We start from the raw sequence: 22,661 nt of genomic DNA on the forward strand, positions 1-22,661 counted from the left end.
AGAGATTAGATAAATCTGAGTCTCAGAACCAGACATGGAGAAAATCCATGGAGGATGCATTATCACAAGTTCAGACCCCCTCGGGGTCACAGAAGCGTTAATTTACCCAGATAGCGTATATAGATACCAAGACGGACTCTGATTCCAGTGTCGACTATAGTGATGTCAGATTGAATCCTAGACTGGCTAAGAGCATTCAGTACATGATTGTGGCGATAAAAGACGTATTACATATCACGGAAGACCCTGCTGTTCCTGATACTAGGGTCTGTATGTTTAAGGGAAAGAAACCTGAGGTGACATTTCCTCCCTCTCATGAACGGAACGCTCTTTTTGAAAAAGCTTGGGAAAATCCTGACAAGAAGTTACAGGTTCCCAGGAGAATTTCAGTGGCATATCCGTTCCCCTCTGGGGACAGGGAAAAGTGGGAGTCAACCCCCACGGTGGACAAAGCTCTATCGCGTCTGTCCAAAAAGGTGGCGCTTCCTTCTCCTGACACGGCAGCCCTAAAGGATCCTGCGGATCGTAAGCAGGAAAATACACTAAAATCCATTTATGTCGCTACAGGTGCACTGCTCAGGCCTGGCGTTGCATCGGCATGGGTGAGTAGCGCTATTGAAAAGTGGGCAGATAACTTGTCATATGATATAGATTCCCTGGACAGGGATAGCGTTCTTTTGACACTGGGTCATATCTGGGCCGCTGCAGCCTATCTAAAGGAAACTGCGAGGGATATTGGCCTTTTGGGATCAAGGCCCAATGCCATGGCAATCTCGGCTAGGAGGGCATTGTGGATTCATCAATGGAAGGCTGATGCTGACTCTAAGAAGGCTATGGAGTCTCTGCCGTATAAAGGTGGTGTCTTGTTTGGTGACGGCCTCGCTGATCTGGTATCTACGGCTACCGCGGGTAAGTCATCGTTTCTACCTTATGTCCCTGCACAACAAAAGAAAACGCCACACTATCAGATGCAGTCCTTTTAGCCCAATAAATACAAAAAAGGATGAGGGTCTTCCTTCCTTGCTGCGAGAGGAAGAGGAAGGGGAAAAAGGTCACAGGCTGTGGCAAGTTCCCAAGAGCAGAAGTCCTCCCCGGCTTCTACCAAATCCACCGCATGACGCTGGGGCTCCTCTGCGGGAGTCCACACCAGTGGGGGCACGTCTCCGACTCTTCAGTCAGGTCTGGGTTCGCTCGGCCCTGGATCCTTGGGTATTAGAAATAGTAGCCCAAGGGTACAAATTGGGGTTTCAAGACGTGCCGCCTCACCGATTTTTCAAATCGGCCTTGCCAGCTTCTCTTCCAGAAAGAAAACAATACAAGAAATAGCAGCGCTAATATGTAATTAACTTCAAAATTCAATGGAAGGATTGAGTGAAAGTTACATTTAATAAAATATGAAATTAAAAACTGAATAAAACCATATATATGGTAGTAGCTAGTATAAGCTGGTAAAACTGAGGTCACATTAATTAATGCCAATAGCAATGTATCACGTTCCTATAAACAGTGTCCTGGATAGCAGAAAATAGAGACGGACTGACGGCGCAGTCTCACCCTTACATGTAACCAACCAACCGCTAGAGGTAAAGTCCCATATGAAGATCTCTTACATCAGATCAAGAACCAGCCTGGTTCTGAAAGTCCTCAATAGGTGCGGTGTCCTCCTTGAATTTGAAGGTTTGATGGTGGTCCAAGAGGGTTTGAATGTCTCATTTGTTATTCACTGCAGAATGCAAAGTTCCAGTGTTGGTCCGGATACAGTTCGGCAATATAATGAGTGCAAATGGTGACCCCAAAAGTGATCTCCTGACGCGTTTCGCTGCAAGCACTGCAGCTTTATCAAAGGTGATCTGTGTAGGCCCACTGGCCAAATATTTATACCATTACTAATTGCTCAACAATCAACAGGTGTTCACTCAATCCTTCAAATTAACATAAACAGCTTTAAAAACAATAAATTATAACCTTACTTACAATGGGAGTATTATCCTAGGACAGTACTCCCATTGTAAGTAAGCTTACTTTTCTGCTATCCAGGACACTGTTTATAGGAACGTGATACATTGCTATTGGCATTAATTAATGTGACCTCAGTTTTACCAGCTTATACTAGCTACTACCATATATATGGTTTTATTCAGTTTTTAATTTCATATTTTATTAAATGTAACTTTCACTCAATCCTTCCATTGAATTTTGAAGTTAATTACATATTAGCGCTGCTATTTCTTGTATTGTTTTGTTTCTGTATGGTTTGGGTGTGACTACCCCAAACGTTATTAGCAGCAGCATTAGAGACACAAGACCCAACAGCGCCCGATTCCCTGGTTTTGATAATCTGTTTTTGCTCTCTTCCAGAAAGGGAGGTAGTATGCGCTGCAATACTAAAGCTGTGTCAAAATCAAGTCATTGTCACGGTAACCCCGTCACAACAGGGGGAAGGCTTTTATTCAAGCCTGTTCGTGGTCCCGAAGCCGGATGGTTCAGTCAGACCGATTCTGAACCAAAAAACCCTCAATTTCTATCTAAACAAATTCAAATTCAAGATGGAATCTCTCCGAGCAGTGATCTCCAGTCTGGAGGAGGGGGATTTTATGGTGTCGGTCGACAGAAAGGATGCCTACTTACACATCCCCATATATATCCTCCACATAAGGCTTATCTGAGGTTTGCTGTTCAGGATTGTCATTACCAATTTCAGACGTTGCCGTTTGGTCTGTCCACGGCTCCGAGGATTTTCACCAAGGTTATGGCGGAAATGATGGTTCTCCTGCGCAAGCAAGGAATCACAATTATCCTGTACTTGGACGATCTCCTGATAAAGGCGAGATCCAAGGAGCAATTACTGAAAAACGTTACGCTCTCCCTGACAATTCTGAAACAACTTGGTTGGCTCCTAAACTTGCCAAAATCACAGTTGGTTCTGACAACACGGCTGTCATTCTTGGGTATGATTCTGGATACAGATTTACAGAGAGTCTTTCTTCCGGTGGAAAAGGCTCTGGAAATACAGAACATGGTCAAACAGATTCTGAAACCGGCAAGAGTGTCGATTCTTCAATGCAGTGGGGAAGATGGTGGCGGCCTACGAGGCCATTCAGTTTGGCAGGTTCCATGCCAGGGTATTTCAGTGGGACCTGTTGGACAAGTGGTCCGGGTCTCACCTGCACATGCACCGGAAAATAATCCTATCTTCCAGGACCAGAATCTCTCTCCTGTGGTGGCTGCACAGTTCTCACCTCCTAGAGGGACGCAGGTTCGGGATTCAGGATTGGATCCTGGTGACCACAGATGCAAGTCTCCGAGGCCAGGGAGCAGTCACACAGGGGGAAAATTTCCAGGGAAAATGGTCAAGCCAGGAAGCTTGTCTGCACATAAACATTCTGGAATTAAGGGTCATTTACAACGGCCTTCTGCAAGCGGAACATCTTCGCGGTCTGCCCGTCTTGATTCAGTCAGACAACATAACAGCAGTGGCGTACATAAACCGCCAGGGCGGAACAAAGAGCAGAGCAGCGATGGCGGAGGCCACAAAAGTTCTTCGCTGGGCAGTCTTCGTTGTCAGCAGTCTTCATTCCAGGAGTGGACAACTGGGAAGCAGACTTTCTCAGCAGACACGATCTCCATCCAGGAGAGTGGGGTCTTCATCAAGAGGTCTTTGCAGAAGTGACAAGTCGTTGGGGAATTCCTCAAATAGACATGATGACGTCTCGCCTCAACAAGAAACTTCAGAGATATTGTTCCAGGTCGAGAGACCCTCAAGCAATAGCGGTGGACGCCCTGGTGACACCGTGGGTGTTTCAGTCGGTCTATGTGTTCCCTCCGCTTCCACTCATTCCAAAGGTGATAAAGATCATAAGAAGAACAAGGGTTCAGGCGATACTCATTGTTCCGGACTGGCCAAGGAGGGCCTGGTATCCGGATCTTCAAGAATTACTCATAGAAGATCCCTGGCCTCTTCCTCTACGAGAGGACCTGTTACAGCAAGGACCGTGCGTGTATCAAGACTTACCGCGGCTGCGTTTGACGGCATGGCGGTTGAACGCCAAATCCTAGCCCGAAAGGGTATTCCCAGTGAAGTAATTGCCACACTACTTCAGGCTAGAAAAGCAGTAACGGCGAAGCATTACCACCGTATTTGGAGGAAATATGTGTCTTGGTGTGAATCCAAGAAGGCTCCTACGAAAGAATTTCAGATGGGGCGTTTGCTCCATTTTTTGCAAGCGGGTGTGTATGTGGGCCTAAAGTTAGGCTCCATTAAAGTACAAATTTCGGCCTTATCAGTTTTCTTTCAGAAAGAATTGGCCTCCCTATCAGAAGTTCAGACCTTCGTGAAAGGTGTTCTGCACATCCAACCTCCCTTTGTGCCCCCAGTGGCACCATGGGATCTTAATGTGGTGTTGCAGTTCCTGCAATCTCATTGGTTTGAACCTTTACGTAAGGTTGAGTTGAAATTCCTTACTTGGAAAGTAGTCATGCTGTTGGCCTTGGCATCTGCAAGGCGGGTGTCTGAATTGGCGTCTTTGTCTCACAAAAGCCCCTATTTAATCTTCCATGCAGATAGAGCGGAGTTGAGAACTCGTCAGCAATTTCTGCCAAAAGTGGTTTCATCGTTTCAAGTAAACCATCCTATTGTGGTGCCAGTGGCTTCTGACGCCTTGGCGGAATCGAGGTCTCTTGATGTGGTCAGAGCTTTGAAAATCTATGTCGCCAGAATGGCTCAGATTAGGAAAACAGAGGCTCTGTTTGTCCTGTGGGCTCCCAACAAGATTGGGGCTCCTGCTTCCAAGCAGACTATTGCACGCTGGATCTGTAACACGATTCAGCAGGCTCATTCTACGGCGGGATTGCCGTTACCAAAATCGGTGAAGGCCCATTCTACCAGAAAGGTGGGCTCATCCTGGGCGGCTGCCCGAGGGGTCTCGGCATTACAGCTTTGCCGAGCTGCTACTTGGTCGGGATCAAACACCTTTGCGAAGTTTTACAGGTTTGATACCCTGGCTGAGGAGGACCTCTTGTTTGGTCAATCGGTGCTGCAGAGTCATCTGCACTCTCCCGCCCGTTCTAGAGCTTTGGAATAAACCCCATGGTTCTTGAAGCATCCCCAGCATCCTCTAGGACGTATGAGAAAATAGGATTTTAATACCTACCGTAAATCCTTTTCTCTTAGTTCGTAGAGGATGCTGGGCGCCTGTCCCTGTGCGGACACCTTCTGCAGTACTTGTTGAATAGTTATTGCTTGTGTTACACAAAGGTTGTGTTTCGGTTATGGTCAGCCTGTTGCTGATTTTGTTCATGCCGTTGAGTGGACTTTTTGCTAATGCCATGTTGTATGGCGTGTTTGTGGTGTGAGCTGGTGTGTATCTCACCCTTAGTTTAACAATAAATCCTTTTCCTCGAAATGTCTGTCTCCCTGGGCACAGTTCCTATAACTGGAGTCTGGAGGAGGGGCATAGAGGGAGGAGCCAGTTCACACCCATTTAAAGTCTTAAAATGCCCATGTCTCCTGCGGATCCTGTCCATACCCCATGGTTCTTGAAGCATCCCCAGCATCCTCTATGGACTAAGAGAAAAGGATTTACCGGTAGGTATTAAAATCCTATTTTCTTGTCTATGTACTAATGAGGATTGATGTTCTCGTGAGTTGGAACAAAGTGGCAGTTGAGAAGCGCTAGATACACCATTCAAATTTTTCTGTTTTTGTATGGTATTGTGTAATCCCATGTATTTATCAGCGGTTTGCCAATCCATTGTTTGTTACTCCAAAACTATTTTGTGTAGTTTTTTATGTAATATTGCTGTGAAAGACCAGCCTACCACACTTTGGTCCCATTTACCTTGAAGAAGGAGTGTCCTCCAAAAATAAATATCTGTCACTCTAGAGAACAATTGCCCAGTGCCAAGTTGTAGTAATATTTTAGTTTTCCTTTGGGGTTCTCCTCATGTGTCCTGACCATGCACGTATGGCAGCAATTGCTGCCTAAACCCTTTTATAGTAAGTTTTGCAATATGTAACTCATAGGCTACAGTGGCTAATGCCATCTGTCAAATTTAGAAAATGACCCCATATTTTCAGACATTCTCCTGCCTTCCCAAATTTAATCCCAACAAGCATGGTATGGTGTTTACGTGTTGTAATGTGTTTTTCTTCATGTATGAAATTGTGAATCATTTCTTGTGTTTCTGATATATAGATTAAAGACACCTTTACGCATCTGTTTAGTAACACTGATAATGACAGAGGCGGTGATGATAGCAAAACAGATATTAGCTGGTTACAAGACCCTGCTAGCAAAAGAAAGCTCAATACATTTTCATACAGCAGACATAGGCATGTGAAACAGCCAGAAAAGACCTTACCATGTAAGTGGTTTTGCTGTTGTATGTAAAACCATCTACTTTTGTTTTGTAACCATGCAGCTTCTTCACTAATGTAATAACTACTGTAGTTAACCTAAATGTTGAGTTTGTTTTTCTAGGCAAAGCAAAAGACATTATTAAACAGAGAAAAAAAGAGAAGGCAAAGCAATGCAAGGTAATTATCAAAGAACAGTGTAGCTTTTATACAAGTACCTTAAGGGTGAAATATCATTTTATTAGAAAATAACATTCAGATGGTATCATACCTCCCAACATGACTTTTCCAGGAGGGACAGAATGCTCTGCTCCTGGACTTCCCTCTTAATTTATCATTGTCATCCCCTGTGCTGAAACACCATTCTTTTTCATTAACCTGTTCAACACAGGTGCCGGCAATCATACATTAAGAGAAAAGTACAGGAGCAGAGCATTCTGTCCCTCCTGGAGAGGGTCATGTTTGGGGGTATGTGGTATTTAGTATAGATTAGTGGTTCCCAAACTCCAATAGTTCATGTTTTCCAGGTCACATAGCAGTTGCACAGGTGTCATTACTTACTGACACACTGTAAAAGAGCCACAGGTTGAGCTAATTATTTCACATGTGATTCTGTAAGGAGACCGGGAAACCATGAACTGTTGAGGGTCATTGAGGACCGAGCTTGGAAACCACTGGTATAGATGAAGGCAGGTGCTTCCATGTTCTACTTTGAAATGTTACTTTAGATCATGAAACACATATATTGTACATATTTGTTTTATAGAGCACATTTACTGTACACAAACACATTGGCTTGCTGGTATGTGGGTCAGCTCCTTACCTACCACCCATTTTATTTTGACTAGTATACATACTTGCCTACCTGACCCTCTCCATGAGGGAGAAAATGCTCTGTTCCTGGACTTTCCTGGTAATGTATGATTGCCATCACCTGTGGTGAAACACCTTCCTTATCAATTAACTAGCTCACCACAGGTGATGGCAATCATACATTACCAGCAAAGTCCAGGAACAGAGCATTTTCTCCCTCATGGAGAGGGTCAGGTAGGCAAGTATGCTAGTATACCACCCACCAATTTTCTCAACCGTAAAATTAAACAACTTTTAAGTTGACATTCTGTTCCTCTTAACATTTATAATCGAAACAGTTGGAAGGTGTGATTTTAGACATGTAAGTAGAGCGGTGGTTGTCTTTGCTTTTTAGATTTGGGCAGGTCTATAAGTTCAGCAATCACTGGTGGGGCTGACTTTGTGGTATATTTGATTTTCAAGACCTTTTACGTAGTAAATAATTATATGAGAACTGTAACTTTGATAGTACTGTGATTTTCCAGAATTCCTTCAAATACTTCATAGTCTAGGTCATTACTTAAAGCCCCTGTTTTATTATGTTTCTCATATTTATGGTACATCATCATTTATTTATTTTTATTCTCAATGCAATATTCATAATGCTAAATGTATTTTATACAAAAAGACATTTCACAGCAAGGTAATACTACTGTATAATTAAATAAAATGATAATCTGTTTATTAGATAAACTAGTGAAATATAGTGCCTTACACTTCTATTGCATGTGTTATAACTGTAATAAATAAGGCAGCATTTACATTAGCTGCAAGTTTTGTTCACTTAAAGGAATCATGTGATGTAAATGTAGACACAGAGGATGCCAAAGACAGTGCTAAGCAAATAAAGCTAAAGCGACCACAGAGAGCAGCTGTGAAGAGGAAAAACTATAGAGAGCATTCTGATTCTGAGTCAGGGGAAGAGCCTACCCCAGCAAGCAGAAAAGAGGCATGCAAATATCAGGTACCTGTAGCAATTTTAAATGATACAAGTCTGTACACTGTGCCTGCTAAAGTGTCTACTTGAGTGGTTTGATTTTTCTGTATGACTGCCTACATTATCCTTTTATTTTATTTTAATAAATAAAATAAAATATGGCATACTTGATGACCCCTGGTTCCTACAATGTATGGTCTCTGTGGGACAGGCACTTAAAAGTTAGTCAGACCAGGGATCCCATGCTATTTACATTATTGGGTGCACCATGAGCAGCAAAAGTCAAGCACTGATCATTTACCTGCAGTGGCTTCATAGCCTACTATTTCTGTAGACTCCAGGTCAGATGTTGGTTACTGCCCACTTAACCCTACTCTAGGTACAGTCTGGATTTCTGGAGGATTGTCTCTACGGGTGGTGACCATATATGTGCCCGGTCCTGGAAGGAGTTGTTTATCCCCTCGCAAACAGCACCTCTCGTTGGTGAGCTCTAACTCACTGAGAGAAGCCTGCTGAACCAGACAGTCATACTTATGTCTCCCCTTTACACTTTCTGACATAGAAGTAATACATTTAGCTAATACTGGGAGGGTAATATCTGGAAAACCATTTGCTTGTTTAAAATGTCACTCCAAATGTAAATTGGCAGGTCTGCTGCCTTGAAAATATGGTGGTGACGTTTAGGGATGAGAGGATCCGGTTCTCAGAAAAGCAGACCCACCCGAACTTTGGGATCTGAGTCCGGCTTAGGCTTACCCTTCAAATTCGGATCCCAAAATGAGGCAAAACGCCATCATCCTGCTGTCGGACTCTCACTGGGTTTTGGGCTCTATAAAGGTCCTGGTGCCCGGTGCCATTTTCACTCCGGCTGTGGTGAGTGCACTGAACGGACGTGTCCGTCTCAGTGCTGGGGCGTGGGGCTGCTAGCTGCATCAAGTGACATCAAGGGGTGATCTTCCATAATTTTCAGTCCAGGAGTGCTGGTGTATCTGACAAGGGGTGATCTCATCTGTGCATACATCCAGGGGCTCTGCCTGCTCAGTGTTAAAATAGCCCAGTATACTGTGTGTACATTCCAGAGCCTGGTGTGTCTCCAGGGGTGCTGTCGTCTGGTGTATCTGACAAAAAAGGGTGATCTCATATGTCCATACACATCCAGGGGCTCTGCCTGCCCCAGTGTTAAAAAAGCCCAGTATACCGTGTGTACATCCAGGGACTGGTGTGTCTCCAGGGGTGTTGTCGTCTGGTGTATGTGACAGCAAGGGGTGATCTCATCTGCCCATATACATCCAGGGGCTCTGCCCCAATGTTAAATAAAAAAAGAAAACTCAGTATGCTGTGTGTGTACATCCAGGGGCTGGTGTGTCGTATATATCAGTATTCGTCCAGGGGTACTCTATTTGTCGCTTGGTGTATCTGACAGTGGGTGCTCTGTCCACTGAGGGGTGATCTGTTCATCCATCCAGAGGCTCCACCCCAGTGTAAAATGAAAATAATAAAAGCCTAAAATATAATTATAAAAAATATATATTTTTTTTGTTTGTGCTATACCCAGTGTTCTGTACAATTTTTATTTTATTTTTAAAAGTACTGTGACACTGCCAGTCAAACTGCAGTATGTTATTATTTCATACTCATACACGTTTTGTGCAACACTGTTGGTGATATTAACCGCAGTGTTTGAACATTTCATACTCATACACGTACTGTGCCACATTGTTGGTTATATTAAACCGCAGTGTTTGATTACTATTTCTGACTCATACACGTATTGTGCTACACTGAAGGTATTACATTTTTTGTACAAATTTTGTGTGCTGTACCCCACTTAATTCGTGTTTGTGGATAGATATGGAGGACAAAAAATTGAGAGGCAAGCAGGAAGAACATACTAGTAGTGCAGGTGCTGCAAGCAGTCATCACGATACAAGTCAACGTCATCTACTAAGGCCGATGCCCAAGGGCACGGACTGCTTAAGTTAGGGCATGTAAAATCAAAGAAGCATTATCATTTTACGGTGGCAAAGAAAAAACATCAAATTAAAGTTAGCTACAGACAAAAATAAAATTGCCAACATCCCATTCACCACATGCAGTGGCAAGGAAAGGCTAAGGCCTTGGCCTTTATTTATGTCTGGAGGTTCTGCCTCTTATGATGATGTAAGTCCTTCTCTCTGAAGAAGGGTCAAAAAATGAAACTCTTTAAGGCACTGGAACCAACTGTGTGCGCATAAAAATCACAAATCCCTGAGGAGAGTCCAAGTATGTAAGCAGGTGCCATTTGTGAGCCTGACCTTTCCAATACTGTATTTAGAGGAGGCTCCTTCTACCATTTGTGTTCCCTCTGCAAATGTGGAGATGAGCAGCACAAGTCAACATGCTGACATAGAAATTAAGGATGCTTCTTTGGACGTGCACCAGGATGAGGAGGATATTTGTGTAGCTGGCACTAATAAGGATGTTGATGATGAGGATGTTGTTTGTGTAAATCAGGCACCAGTGGAAACAGTTGTTGCCCATGATATAAAAAAAGCCTATTGTCATACCTTGGCAAATGACAAAAAATCCACCTCTTCCGCGTGGAATTTTCTACCCAACAAGTATCAAGCCATCTGTAGCCTTTGTAAAGTCATAGTAATTAGAGGTAAGGATATTAACCACCTAGGAACATCCTCCCTGTTACATCACTTGCAGCGCATTCATCAAAAATTGTTGTCAACTTCAGAAACTTTGGCTAAAAATACCTAACAGGCAGTCCAGCGTCACCTAGCTGCTCCCTTCTTTCTGTTAGATTCAAGGGCCTATAATCTCCACCACCAACAACTTCATCCTCAACATCCTTCGTCATGGCCGGAAGTAGGCCTGGTTTCCAATCTCATAAGCATGACTGACCTCTCTCCTATCCAGGCTTCCTTGAGTGCTATGCCTGTTGCTGCTGCTGCTACTGTCCAGACAAGGACCAGGAAGACCACAAAGAATTGACTGTGAAACAAACTTATGCAAGGAGGAGCAAGTATTACAGCTGTCACCCGGTTGCACAGTGGATTACTGATGTCCACAACAACGATGCTGGTATTAGACATGCGTCCAGTATCCAGCATTAATGCAGTGGGTTTTAGACAGTTAATTGAGGTCCTGTGTTCCCAGTACTAATTATAGATTCCACTTCACTCGGAAAGCAATTCCCAGCCTGCTCAATGATCTAAAAAAAAAACGCATTGTTAGTGTCCCCAGAAATGCCGTTGTATGCACTGTCCACTTAACCATGGAAATGTGGACAAGCGTAACAGAGCAAACTAAAGACTACATGACTGTGCCAGTCCACTGGGTAGATGTGTTGCCTTCAGCAGCACCAACAGCAGCAGCATCTCACAAATGTCAGCTAAGAGGCAGGCTATTGTGAGCTGTTGGTGAACAAATTATCAGCTCAAGCGGCATGTGACACGGCAACATCTCTTCCTTCAATTTCTCCGTCAACTGTGGCTGTGAGGAAAAAACTAAATTTCTGCAGCAGGGAACGTTGATTTCCACAGGGAAACATCGGGGTGTAGAGCAGGATCTTGATCCAGAGGCAACATCAGGCAAAGCTTTGTCTGTCCCAGGATGCATTAGGTCCTCCTCTTTAACCTTGCCTCCAGGCACTGAGAGCTCAGTTTCGAGTGGTGCCTGCAGGCAGCAGGTCACCTATCAGGCGGGCTGCAGTGGGCAGCCCTGAAAAAGCTAAGAAGACTTCAAGTGCCGCAGCACTGTTATGTCTGGGTAACATTCAGTGCTGCGTCTCTGTCACCTCCCAAGCAGCGTTGCATACTCCTGCGGCTCAGTTCCCGGGTACTTGCAGCGGAGATACTCCGGCTTAGTCACACGGTCGCAGATGCTCTACAGGTTCATGTGGCTGCTACGAAGGGAGGAGGTAAGAGGGTTCCCCAGGCGGGACCCGGCACTAAATCACGTTCCTGAACGCAGTCTAGGGAGACAGTACTCCAGGACATAGGAGTACAGGTCGGCTGTACCAACGCCCCTATTGGTAAGGCTCCGTAGTACCGGCGATGAGGTCCAGCATAGGGGAGCCGATGCTTGACCTGTAGCCCCTCTCCCGGCCCAGGGCGCCAACTCTTCGCAGATTTCCCGCCCTGGAGCTGCGTCACACTCTCCATCAGTTCCTGACAGAGACGCTGGGCACCATCTTCTGAGCATAGCTGCTGCTGGTCTCTGGGATTGCAAGGCAAGGTCTCCCGCCTGTACACAGAGCTGAGACTTTACAGACACTTGAGTATTATACATGTCTTCATACAGACAGCGTTAGTTAAGAGAGTGTACCTGTTACACAATATATTGTAGGAGTATTCTGATATATACCTCCGGCCTAGGACCGTGCTGTGTTTTCATATATATATATATATATATATATATATATAAGAGATCATTGCATATATATCCACACTCACTTAAAAAGAGCAATCGCTGGGGTGACAATCCTGGAATAAGTGAGTCCACCGTTGAAATCACTTCCACTATAGCCAAACAAGTCAGGAGCACTCGCCAGTCTCCAAATTCATTAACTTTTATTTAGAGCAGCATTTCAGTGCAGAGTAAAGCAGCAGCGACATTTCGGTCCACACCAGGACCTTTGTCAAGCTAACCATGCAATGGACAAAACAGACATATATACCCCATAATCCCACCCACCAAACCAATTAAACAATTAATCACCTTAACCCTAAATAAAACCAAGTGCTCACCAAGCACATATAAAAACAATCTGGTGAGCACTTGGAGGGGCGCACCAGGTAAGTATAAACGTATCAATAATTTATTGACGAAGTAAAAGGTTCACGTACATCTAAGAAAGAAATCATCAGCCTCTCGCTCCTCCTGCGATACCCCTGGATGGCTCACAGTGTAAACACTACGGCTGGTAGCAGCGTCGGCAACACATCTTAGTCTGTGTCCATGGAGAGCAGAGATCTGAGGACGGGAAACACTTTACTACACTGCAGACAAGCGTTCTGCTAGCGAGAGACCTGGAGCCAGAGCCGCCGCTGCTACCAGCCGTACAGCGTTTACACTGTGAGCCATCCGGAGGTATCGCAGGAGGAGCGTGAGGCTGATGATTTCTTTCTTAGATGCATGTGAACCTTTTACTTTGTCATTAAATTATTGATACTTTTATACTCCCCTGGTGCGCCCCTCACTTTCTGTCCTTTTACACACATATATACACTGCTCAAAAAAATAAAGGGAACACTAAAATAACACATCCTAGATCTGTATGAATGAAATATTCTTATTAAATACTTTGTTCTTTACATAGTTGAATGTGCTGACAACAAAATCACACAAAAATTATCAATGGAAATCAAATTTATTAACCCATGGAGGTCTGGATTTGGAGTCACACTCAAAATTAAAGTGGAAAAACACACTACAGGCTGATCCAACTTTGATGTAATGTCCTTAAAACAAGTCAAAATGAGGCTCAGTAGTGTGTGTGGCCTCCACGTGCCTGTATGACCTCCCTACAATGCCTGGGCATGCTCCTGATGAGGTGGCAGATGGTCTCCTGAGGGATCTCCTCGCAGACCTAGACTAAAGCATCCTCCAACTCCTGGACAGTCTGTGGTGCAATGTGGCATTGGTGGATGGAGTGAGACATGATGTCCCAGATGTGCTCAATTGGATTCAGGTCTGGGGAACGGGCGAGCCATTCCATAGCATCTGTGAAGAGCACAGGGCGCCAGTGGCGAATTTGCCAATCTTGGTGTTCTCTGGCAAATGCCAAACGTCCTGCACGGTGTTGGGCGGTAAGCACAACCCCCACCTGTGGACATCGGGCCCTCATACCACCCTCATGAGTCTGTTTCTGATCGTTTGAGTAGACACATGCACATTTGTGGCTTGCTGGAGGTCATTTTGCAGGGCTCTGGCAGTGCTTCTCCTGTTCCTCCTTGCACAAAGGCGGAGGTAGCGGTCCTGCTGCTGGGTTGTTGCCCTCCTACGGCCTCCTCCACGTCTCCTGATGTACTGGCCTATCTCCTGGTAGCGCCTCCATGCTCTGGACACTACGCTGACAGACACAGCAAACCTTCTTGCCACAGCTCGCATTGATGTGCCATCCTGGATGAGCTGCACTACCTGAGCCACTTGTGTGGGTTGTAGACTCCGTCTCATGCTACCACTAGAGTGAAAGCACTGCCAGATTTCAAAAGTGACCAGAACATCAGCCAGAAAGCATAGGAGCTGAGAAGTGGTCTGTGGTCACCACCTGCAGAACAACTCCTTTATTGGGGGTGTCTTGCTAATTGCCTATAATTCCCACCTGTTGTCTATTCCATTTGCACAACAGCATGTGAAATTGATTGTCAATCAGTGTTGCTTCCTAAGTGGACAGTTAGATTTCACAGAAGTGTGATTTACTTGGAGTTACATTGTGTTGTTTAAGTGTTCCCTTTATTTTTTTGAGCAGTGTGTGTATATATATATATATATATATATATTAGTCCAATGCAGTTTTATTGTGCTTATAATAATCTCTGCATTGCCAGTGACTGCTTGTCCCTGTATTATCTGCTGTCTGGTTTCACTCTCATGTGTATCCCATCTAAAAGTAGCTATCACTATATTCTGTACCCGAAGCAACTAGGTGCGTCATGGTCTTCTAAAATAGTGTACACAGTAGTTATCGTTATACAGATATTTTACTGTGTTACAGTCACATACAACAGGAATTTAGTTCACAAGTTTGTCTAACTTCATCGTACTTTTAGCCTGATTGTTGTTTTATTACAATGTCTAACAATAAGGACAGTAAAGCTCTGGAGGCTCCTGTAATTTATAAGGTATGCTCCAGAGGTTTACCTGATGGGGAAGTATTGTGCGATAGTCTGTGTAATAAATGTCATACGCCTCCCAGTCAGCCTGAAGCTCCTGTATCTACAATGGAGCCACCCTTGGCTATGTCCACTACCCTCCGACTCTGGTGGACAGTTTAGCCCCCCCCCCCCCCCCCCCCCCCTATGGGACCTCCAGTGCCACTGCCACCACAAATTGTCCCTATAGTAAATCCGCCTTGGGCGGAAAATTTGTCTAGCCAACTGCAGCAGTTAAATCTTTGGTTAGACAGAAATCTACTCCAGATCACTCCTGGTTCCTCTAAGCGGGCTGCTTCCTTCTCACAATCCACTAACCTCTCTGATGTTTCTTCTGAAGAGGAGGAAGAGGATACGGTCCTGTCAGACACTGAATCCTGTGTTAATGACAAGGATTCTCCATCACAAGTTGATGTCCCTGCCCTAGTGGTTGCTATTAAGCAGATCCTACAAATCTCTGAAGATGAGGATTACACCATACTGGCCCTACAAAACTGATATGTTAAAACAGCAGAAAGTGGTCTGATCATCTTGTGGATATCAGGAGGGAACCCTGGTCTACCCCGGTAAGAAATTCCCGCTCCGTAAACAATGCCAGGCTCAATATCCTCTCTCTGCAAAGTTATATAATAAATGGGAGAATCCGCCGCCGGTGTGTTGTCACGTCACCCGTCTCGTGGTGTTGTCTACTCTGCCTGTCACCACTGTCACCTCACTGAAGGAACAGACACATAAGCGTGTGGAGGGATGCCTGAAATCTATATATTCCCTCACAGGGGCCATTCATAGACCCTCGATAGCTGCCTCTTGGGCCGTAAAAGGTATTGAGGCGTGGGTTCAGGCGTTATAGGAAGAGCTATAGGAAACCGAACCCCCCCGAACTTCACCCATTTTACACGGGTCCGAGGCATACTCGGATTCTCCCGTATGGCTCGGTTAACCCGAGCGCGCCCGAACGTCATCATCCCGCTGTCGGATTCTCGCGAGATTCGGATTATATATAAGCAGCCGGGCGTCGCCGCCATTTTTACTCGTGCATTGGAAATGTTAGGGAGAGGACGTGGCTGGCGTCCTCTCTGTTTATTCATTGTTGATGCAAATATTTGTGCTTGCTTATATCCTCTTAATTGTGGGGACTGGGGAGCAGCTGTATTATTAATATAGGAGGAGTACAGTGCAGAGTTTTGCTGATCAGTGACCACCAGTTCTTTTATCCGTTCTCTGCCTGAAAAAAACGCTCCTTTTCTGTGCTCAGTTTGCTGCATATATCTGTGCTCACACTGCTTAATTGTGGGGACTGGGGAGCAGCTGTATTATATAGGAGGAGTACAGTGCAGAGTTTTGCTGACCGTGACCACCAGTATATCTTGTCTTCCTGAAAAACACTCCATATCTGTGCTCAGTGTGCTGCATATATCTGTGCTCACACTGCTTTATTGTGGGGACTGGGGACCACCAGTATAATATTATATAGGAGGAGTACAGTGCAGAGTTTTGCTGACCAGTGACCACCAGTATACGTTAACTTGTCTGCCTGAAAAACACTCCATATCTGTGCTGCATTGTAGTATATATATAGTAGGAGTACAGTGCATAATTTTGCTGACCACCAGTATATAATATATAGGAGTACGGTACAGAAGGCCACTGCTGTACCTACCTCTGTGTCGTCAAGTATACTATCCATCCATACCTGTGGTGCATTTCAGTTTTGCACAGTTTGCTGACCACCAGTATATAATAATATATAGCATTACGGTACAGTAGGCCACTGCTGTACCTACCTCTGTGTCGTCAAGTATACTATCCATACATACCTGTGGTGCATTTCAGTTTTGCACAGTTTGCTGACCACCAGTATATAATATATAGCATTACGGTACAGTAGGCCACTGCTGTACCTACCTCTGTGTCGTCAAGTATACTATCCATCCATACCTGTGGTGCATTTCAGTTTTGCACAGTTTGCTGACCACCAGTATATAATATATAGCATTACGGTACAGTAGGCCACTGCTCTACCTACCTCTGTGTCGTCAAGTATACTATCCATCCATACCTGTGGTGCATTTCAGTTGTGCGCAGTATATATAGTAGTAGGCCATTGCTATTGATACTGGCATATAATTCCACACATTAAAAAATGGAGAACAAAAATGTGGAGGTTAAAATAGGGAAAGATCAAGATTATTATTATTATTACTACCAGTTATTTATATAGTGCACACATATTCCGCAGCTCTTTACAGAGAGAATATTTTGCTCATTCACATCAGTCCCTGCCCCAGTGGAGCTTACAATCTATATTCCCTATCACATGTACACACACACACATTCACACTAGGGATAATTTTGTTGGGAGCCAATTAACCTACCAGTATATTTTTGGATTGTGGGAGGAAACCGGAGTACCCGGAGGAAACCCACGCAAGTACGGGGAGAATATACAAACTCCGCACAGTTAGGGCCATGGTGGGAATCGGACCCATGACCTCAGTGCTGTGAGGCAGTAATGCTAACCATTACACCATCCGTACCACTTTCACCTCGTGCTGAAGCTGCTGCCACTAGTCATGGCCGAGACGATGAAATGCCATCAACGTCGTCCGCCAAGGCCGATGCCCAATGTCATAGTAGAGAGCATGTAAAATCCAAAAAACAAAAGTTCAGTAAAATGACCCAAAAATCAAAATTGAAAGCGTCTGATGAGAAGCGTAAACTTGCCAATATGACATTTACGACACGGAGTGGCAAGGAACGGCTGAGGCCCTGGCCTATGTTCATGGCTAGTGGTTCAGATTCACATGAGGATGGAAGCACTCATCCTCTCGCTAGAAAAATGAAAAGACTTAAGCTGGCAAAAGCACAGCAAAGAACTGTGCGTTCTTCTAAATCACAAATCCCCAAGGAGAGTCCAGTTGTGTCGGTTGCGATGCCTGACCTTCCCAACACTGGACGGGAAGAACTTGCGCCTTCCACCATTTTCACGCCCCCTGCAAGTGCTGGAAGGAGCACCCGCAGTCCAGTTCCTGATAGTCAAATTGAAGATGTCACTGTTGAAGTACACCAGGATGAGGATATGGGTGTTGCTGGCACTGGGGAGGAAATTGACAAGGAGGATTCTGATGGTGAGTTTGTTTAAGTCAGGCACCCGGGGAGATACCTGTTGTCCGTGGGACGAATATGGCCATTGACATGCCTGGTCAAAATACAAAAAAAATCAGCTCTTCGGTGTGGAATTATTTCAACACAAATGCGGACAACAGGTGTCAAGCCGTGTGTTGCCTTTGTCAAGCTGTAATAAGTAGGGGTAAGGACGTTAACCACCTCGGAACATCCTCCCTTATATGTCACCTGCAGCGCATTCATCATAAGTCAGTGACAAGTTCAAAATCTTTGGATGACAGCGGAAGCAGTCCACTGACCACTAAATCCCTTCCTCTTGTAACCAAGCTCCTGCAAACCACGCCACCAACTCCCTCAGTGTCAATTTCCACCTTACACAGGAAAGCCAATAGTCCTGCAGGCCATGTCACTGTCAAGTCTGACGAGTCCTCTCCTGCCTGGGTGTTAGGGTCTCCTGCTCTGTGCTGCCACGTCGTCATGGCAACCGGGAGACAAGTGCTAGCGGAGTAACCTGAGCGTAGCTGATACTCCGGTTCGGGTCTTTTGCTGTGCAGTGGTTACAGGCTCTGTGCACGGCAGGGGATCCGGTGCTGGTTTTTGTGCTCACAGTCTGTGAGGTCTGAGTGGGGTGTGGACAGCACCTGCTATATAAACCCTCTTCTCAGGTTAGGCAGATGCTGCTGAATCTTTGTTGGTTAGTCAGTTCCTGAAAGCTAGCTAGTACTGTGTAAACTTTGTATTTGTTTGTTGCTTACTGCAAATAGGCCTTGGGATTTGGTATTACACTCTGCCAATCCAGACCTAGCAGTAAGACTAGAGTCAGTTGTTTAACCTGCTAGGGTTCTTTTGCTACTCTGTGAACCTAGCAAGTTTGCGGCTGTATTCTCAGACTTGCCTGCCAAAATCCTTTCTCACTGTGCAAGGTGTTCAGGTGTCAGTTTAGTGGCAGTAAGCTGAACCAGTGCACTGCAAGTGAGGACTAGGATTGTGGAGACTCTCCTTGTGTCTATTATTCCATCTCTGACCAAGGAGTTTACTGCCACACCCGTTGGTAACCCTTTAGGGTTTTGCTGTTGCCCTTAGCAACAGCATTTCGGGTTCTCTACGTATTAAATCACTACATCTCGCTTCTTTCCATCTGAGCATTCCTAATACTAGGGAGACACCCAGTTTCTTAGCCTTTGGGCTTCTCTGTTCATTTTGTGTTTATTTTGTTACCCTATCACCTTCTGTGTATGTAATGTCATATTCCCCAGTCTGTCTGTGAGTTCATTTGTTTTGCATCCCTCACCGTTCAGACACCAGTACATTCCTGCTGGCACTGGTGTGCATAACACTGGGATTCCTCCGATGCATCCTTGAGTGTAACGCCTACTGCTGCTGGCGCTGCTGTTGTTGCTGCTGGGAGTCGATCGTCATCCCAGAGGGGAAGTCGGAAGACCACTTGTACTACTTCCAGTAAGCAATTGACTGTCCAACAGTCCTTTGCGAGGAAGATGAAATATCACAGCAGTCATCCTGCTGCAAAGCGGATAACTCAGGTCTTGTCAGCCTGGGTGGTGAGAAACGTGGTTCCGGTATCCATCGTTCATTCAGAGGCAACTAGACTCTTGATTGAGGTACTGTGTCCCCGGTACCAAATACCATCTAGGTTCCATTTCTCTAGGCAGGCGATACCGAAAATGTACACAGACGTCAGAAAAAGAGTCACCAGTGTCCTAAAAAATGCAGTTGTACCCAATGTCCACTTAACCACGGACATGTGGACAAGTGGAGCAGGGCAGACTCAGGACTATATGACTGTGACAGCCCACTGAGTAGATGTATTGCCTCCCGCAGCAAGAACAGCAGCAGCGGCACCAGTAGCAGCATCTCGCAAACGCCAACTCGTTCCTAGGCAGGCTACACTTTGTATCACCGCTTTCCATAAGAGGCACACAGCTGACAACCTCTTACGGAAACTGAGGAACATCATCGCAGAATGGCTTACCCCAATTGGACTCTCCTGGGGATTTGTGACATCGGACAACGCCACCAATATTGTGCGTGCATTACATCTGGGCAAATTCCAGCACGTCCCATGTTTTGCACATACATTGAATTTGGTGGTGCAGAATTATTTAAAAAACGACAGGGGCGTGCAAGAGATGCTGTCGGTGGCCCGAAGAATTGCGGGCCACTTTCGGCATTCAGCCAGCGCGTGCCGAAACTGGAGCACCACCAAACATTCCTGAACCTGCCCTGCCATCATCTGAAGCAAGAGGTGGTAACGAGGTGGAATTCAACCCTCTATATGCTTCAGAGGATGGAGGAGCAGCAAAAGGCCATTCAAGCCTATACATCTGCCCACGATATAGGCAAAGGAGGGGGAATGCACCTGACTCAAGCGCAGTGGAGAATGATTTCAACGTTGTGCAAGGTTCTGCAACCCTTTGAACTTGCCACACGTGAAGTCAGTTCAGACACTGCCAGCCTGAGTCAGGTCATTCCCCTCATCAGGCTTTTGCAGAAGAAGCTGGAGACATTGAAGGAGGAGCTAAAACAGAGCGATTCCGCTAGGCATGTGGGACTTGTGGATGGAGCCCTTAATTCGCTTAACCAGGATTCACGGGTAGTCAATCTGTTGAAATCAGAGCACTACATTTTGGCCACCGTGCTCGATCCTAGATTTAAAACCTACGTTGTATCTCTCTTTCCGGCAGACACAAGTCTGCAGAGGTTCAAAGACCTGCTGGTGAGAAAATTGTCAAGTCAAGCGGAACGTGACCCGTCAACAGCTCCTCCTTCACATTCTCCCGCAACTGGGGGTGCGAGGAAAAGGCTAAGAATTCCGAGCCCACCCGCTAGCGGTGATGCAGGGCAGTCTGGAGCGAGTGCTGACATCTGGTCCGGACTGAAGGACCTGCCAACGATTACTGACATGTCGTCTACTGTCACTGCATATGATTCGGTCACCATTGAAAGAATGGTGGAGGATTATATGAGTGACCGCATCCAAGTAGGCACGTCAGACAGTCCGTAAGTATACTGGCAGGAAAAAGAGGCAAATTGGAGGCCCTTGCACAAACTGGCTTTATTCTACCTAAATTGCCCTCCCTCCAATGTGTACTCCGAAAGAGTGTTTAGTGCAGCCGCTCATCTTGTCAGCAATCGGCGTACGAGGTTACTTCCAGAAAATGTGGAGAAGATGATGTTCATCAAAATGAATTATAATCAATTCCTCCGTGTAGACATTCACCAGCAATTGCCTCCAGAAAGTACACTGGGATCTGAGATGGTGGATTACAGTGGGGACGAATTAATAATCTGTGAGGAGGGGGATGTACACAGTGAAAGGGGTGAGGAATCGGAGGATGATGATGAGGTGGACATCCTGCCTCTGTAGAGCCAGTTTGTGCAAGGAGAGATTGATTGCTTCTTTTTTGGTGGGGGCCCAAACCAACCAGTCATTTCAGTCACAGTCGTGTGGCAGACCCTGTCGCTGAAATGATGGGTTCGTTAAAGTGTGCATGTCCTGTTTATACAACATAAGGGTGGGTGGGAGTGCCCAAGGACAATTCCATCTTGCACCTCTTTTTTCTTTTCTTTTTCTTTGCATCATGTGCTGTTTGGGGACTATTTTTTTGAAGTGCCATCTTGCCTGACACTGCAGTGCCACTCCTAGATGGGCCAGGTGTTTGTGTCGGCCACTTGGGTCGCTTAGCTTAGTCACACAGCTACCTCATTGCGCCTCTGTTTTCTTTGCATCATGTGCTGTTTGGGGACTATTTTTTTGAAGTGCTATCCTGCCTGACACTGCAGTGCCACTCCTAGATGGGCCAGGTGTTTGTGTCGGCCACTTGTGTCGCTTAGCTTATTCACACAGCGACCTTGGTGCGCCTCTTTTTTTCTTTGCATCATGTGCTGTTTGGGGACTATTTTTTTGAAGTGCCATCCTGTCTGACACTGCAGTGCCACTCCTAGATGGGCCAGGTGTTTGTGTCGGCCACTTGGGTCGCTTAGCTTAGTCACACAGCTACCTCATTGCGCCTCTTTTTTTCTTTGCATCATGTGCTGTTTGGGGACTATTTTTTTGAAGTGCCATCCTGTCTGACACTGCAGTGCCACTCCTAGATGGGCCAGGTGTTTGTGTCAGCCACTTGTGTCGCTTAGCTTAGTCACACAGCGACCTTGGTGCGCCTCTTTTTTTCTTTGCATCATGTGCTGTTTGGGGACTATTTTTTTGAAGTGCCATCCTGTCTGACACTGCAGTGCCACTCCTAGATGGGCCAGGTGTTTGTGTCGGCCACTTGGGTCGCTTAGCTTAGTCACACAGCGACCTTGGTGCGCCTCTTTTTTTCTTTGCATCATGTGCTGTTTGGGGACTATTTTTTTGAAGTGCCATCCTGCCTGACACTGCAGTGCCACTCCTAGATGGGCCAGGTGTTTGTGTCGGCCACTTGGGTCGCTTAGCTTAGCCATCCAGCGACCTCGGTGCAAATTTTAGGACTAAAAATAATATTGTGAGGTGTGAGGTGTTCAGAAT

The 22,661-nt window shown here is 45.5% G+C and overlaps 1 protein-coding gene across 9 annotated transcripts in view; it reads left to right on the top strand.

The window, feature by feature from the left end:
• Positions 1-22,661, top strand: part of SYCP2 (synaptonemal complex protein 2) — a 1,046,702-nt gene that overhangs the window by 845,367 nt on the left and 178,674 nt on the right. For all 9 annotated transcript variants that reach the window (XM_063959338.1, XM_063959341.1, XM_063959339.1 and 6 more), the window contains 3 exons: positions 6,195-6,363; positions 6,480-6,535; positions 7,998-8,171. In XM_063959338.1, the coding sequence (XP_063815408.1) occupies positions 6,195-6,363; positions 6,480-6,535; positions 7,998-8,171 (399 nt within the window). The remainder of the gene's footprint in view (positions 1-6,194; positions 6,364-6,479; positions 6,536-7,997; positions 8,172-22,661) is intronic.

The sequence above is a fragment of the Pseudophryne corroboree genome, chromosome 3 (assembly GCF_028390025.1).
Source record: "Pseudophryne corroboree isolate aPseCor3 chromosome 3, aPseCor3.hap2, whole genome shotgun sequence".
Lineage (NCBI taxonomy): Eukaryota > Metazoa > Chordata > Amphibia > Anura > Myobatrachidae > Pseudophryne > Pseudophryne corroboree.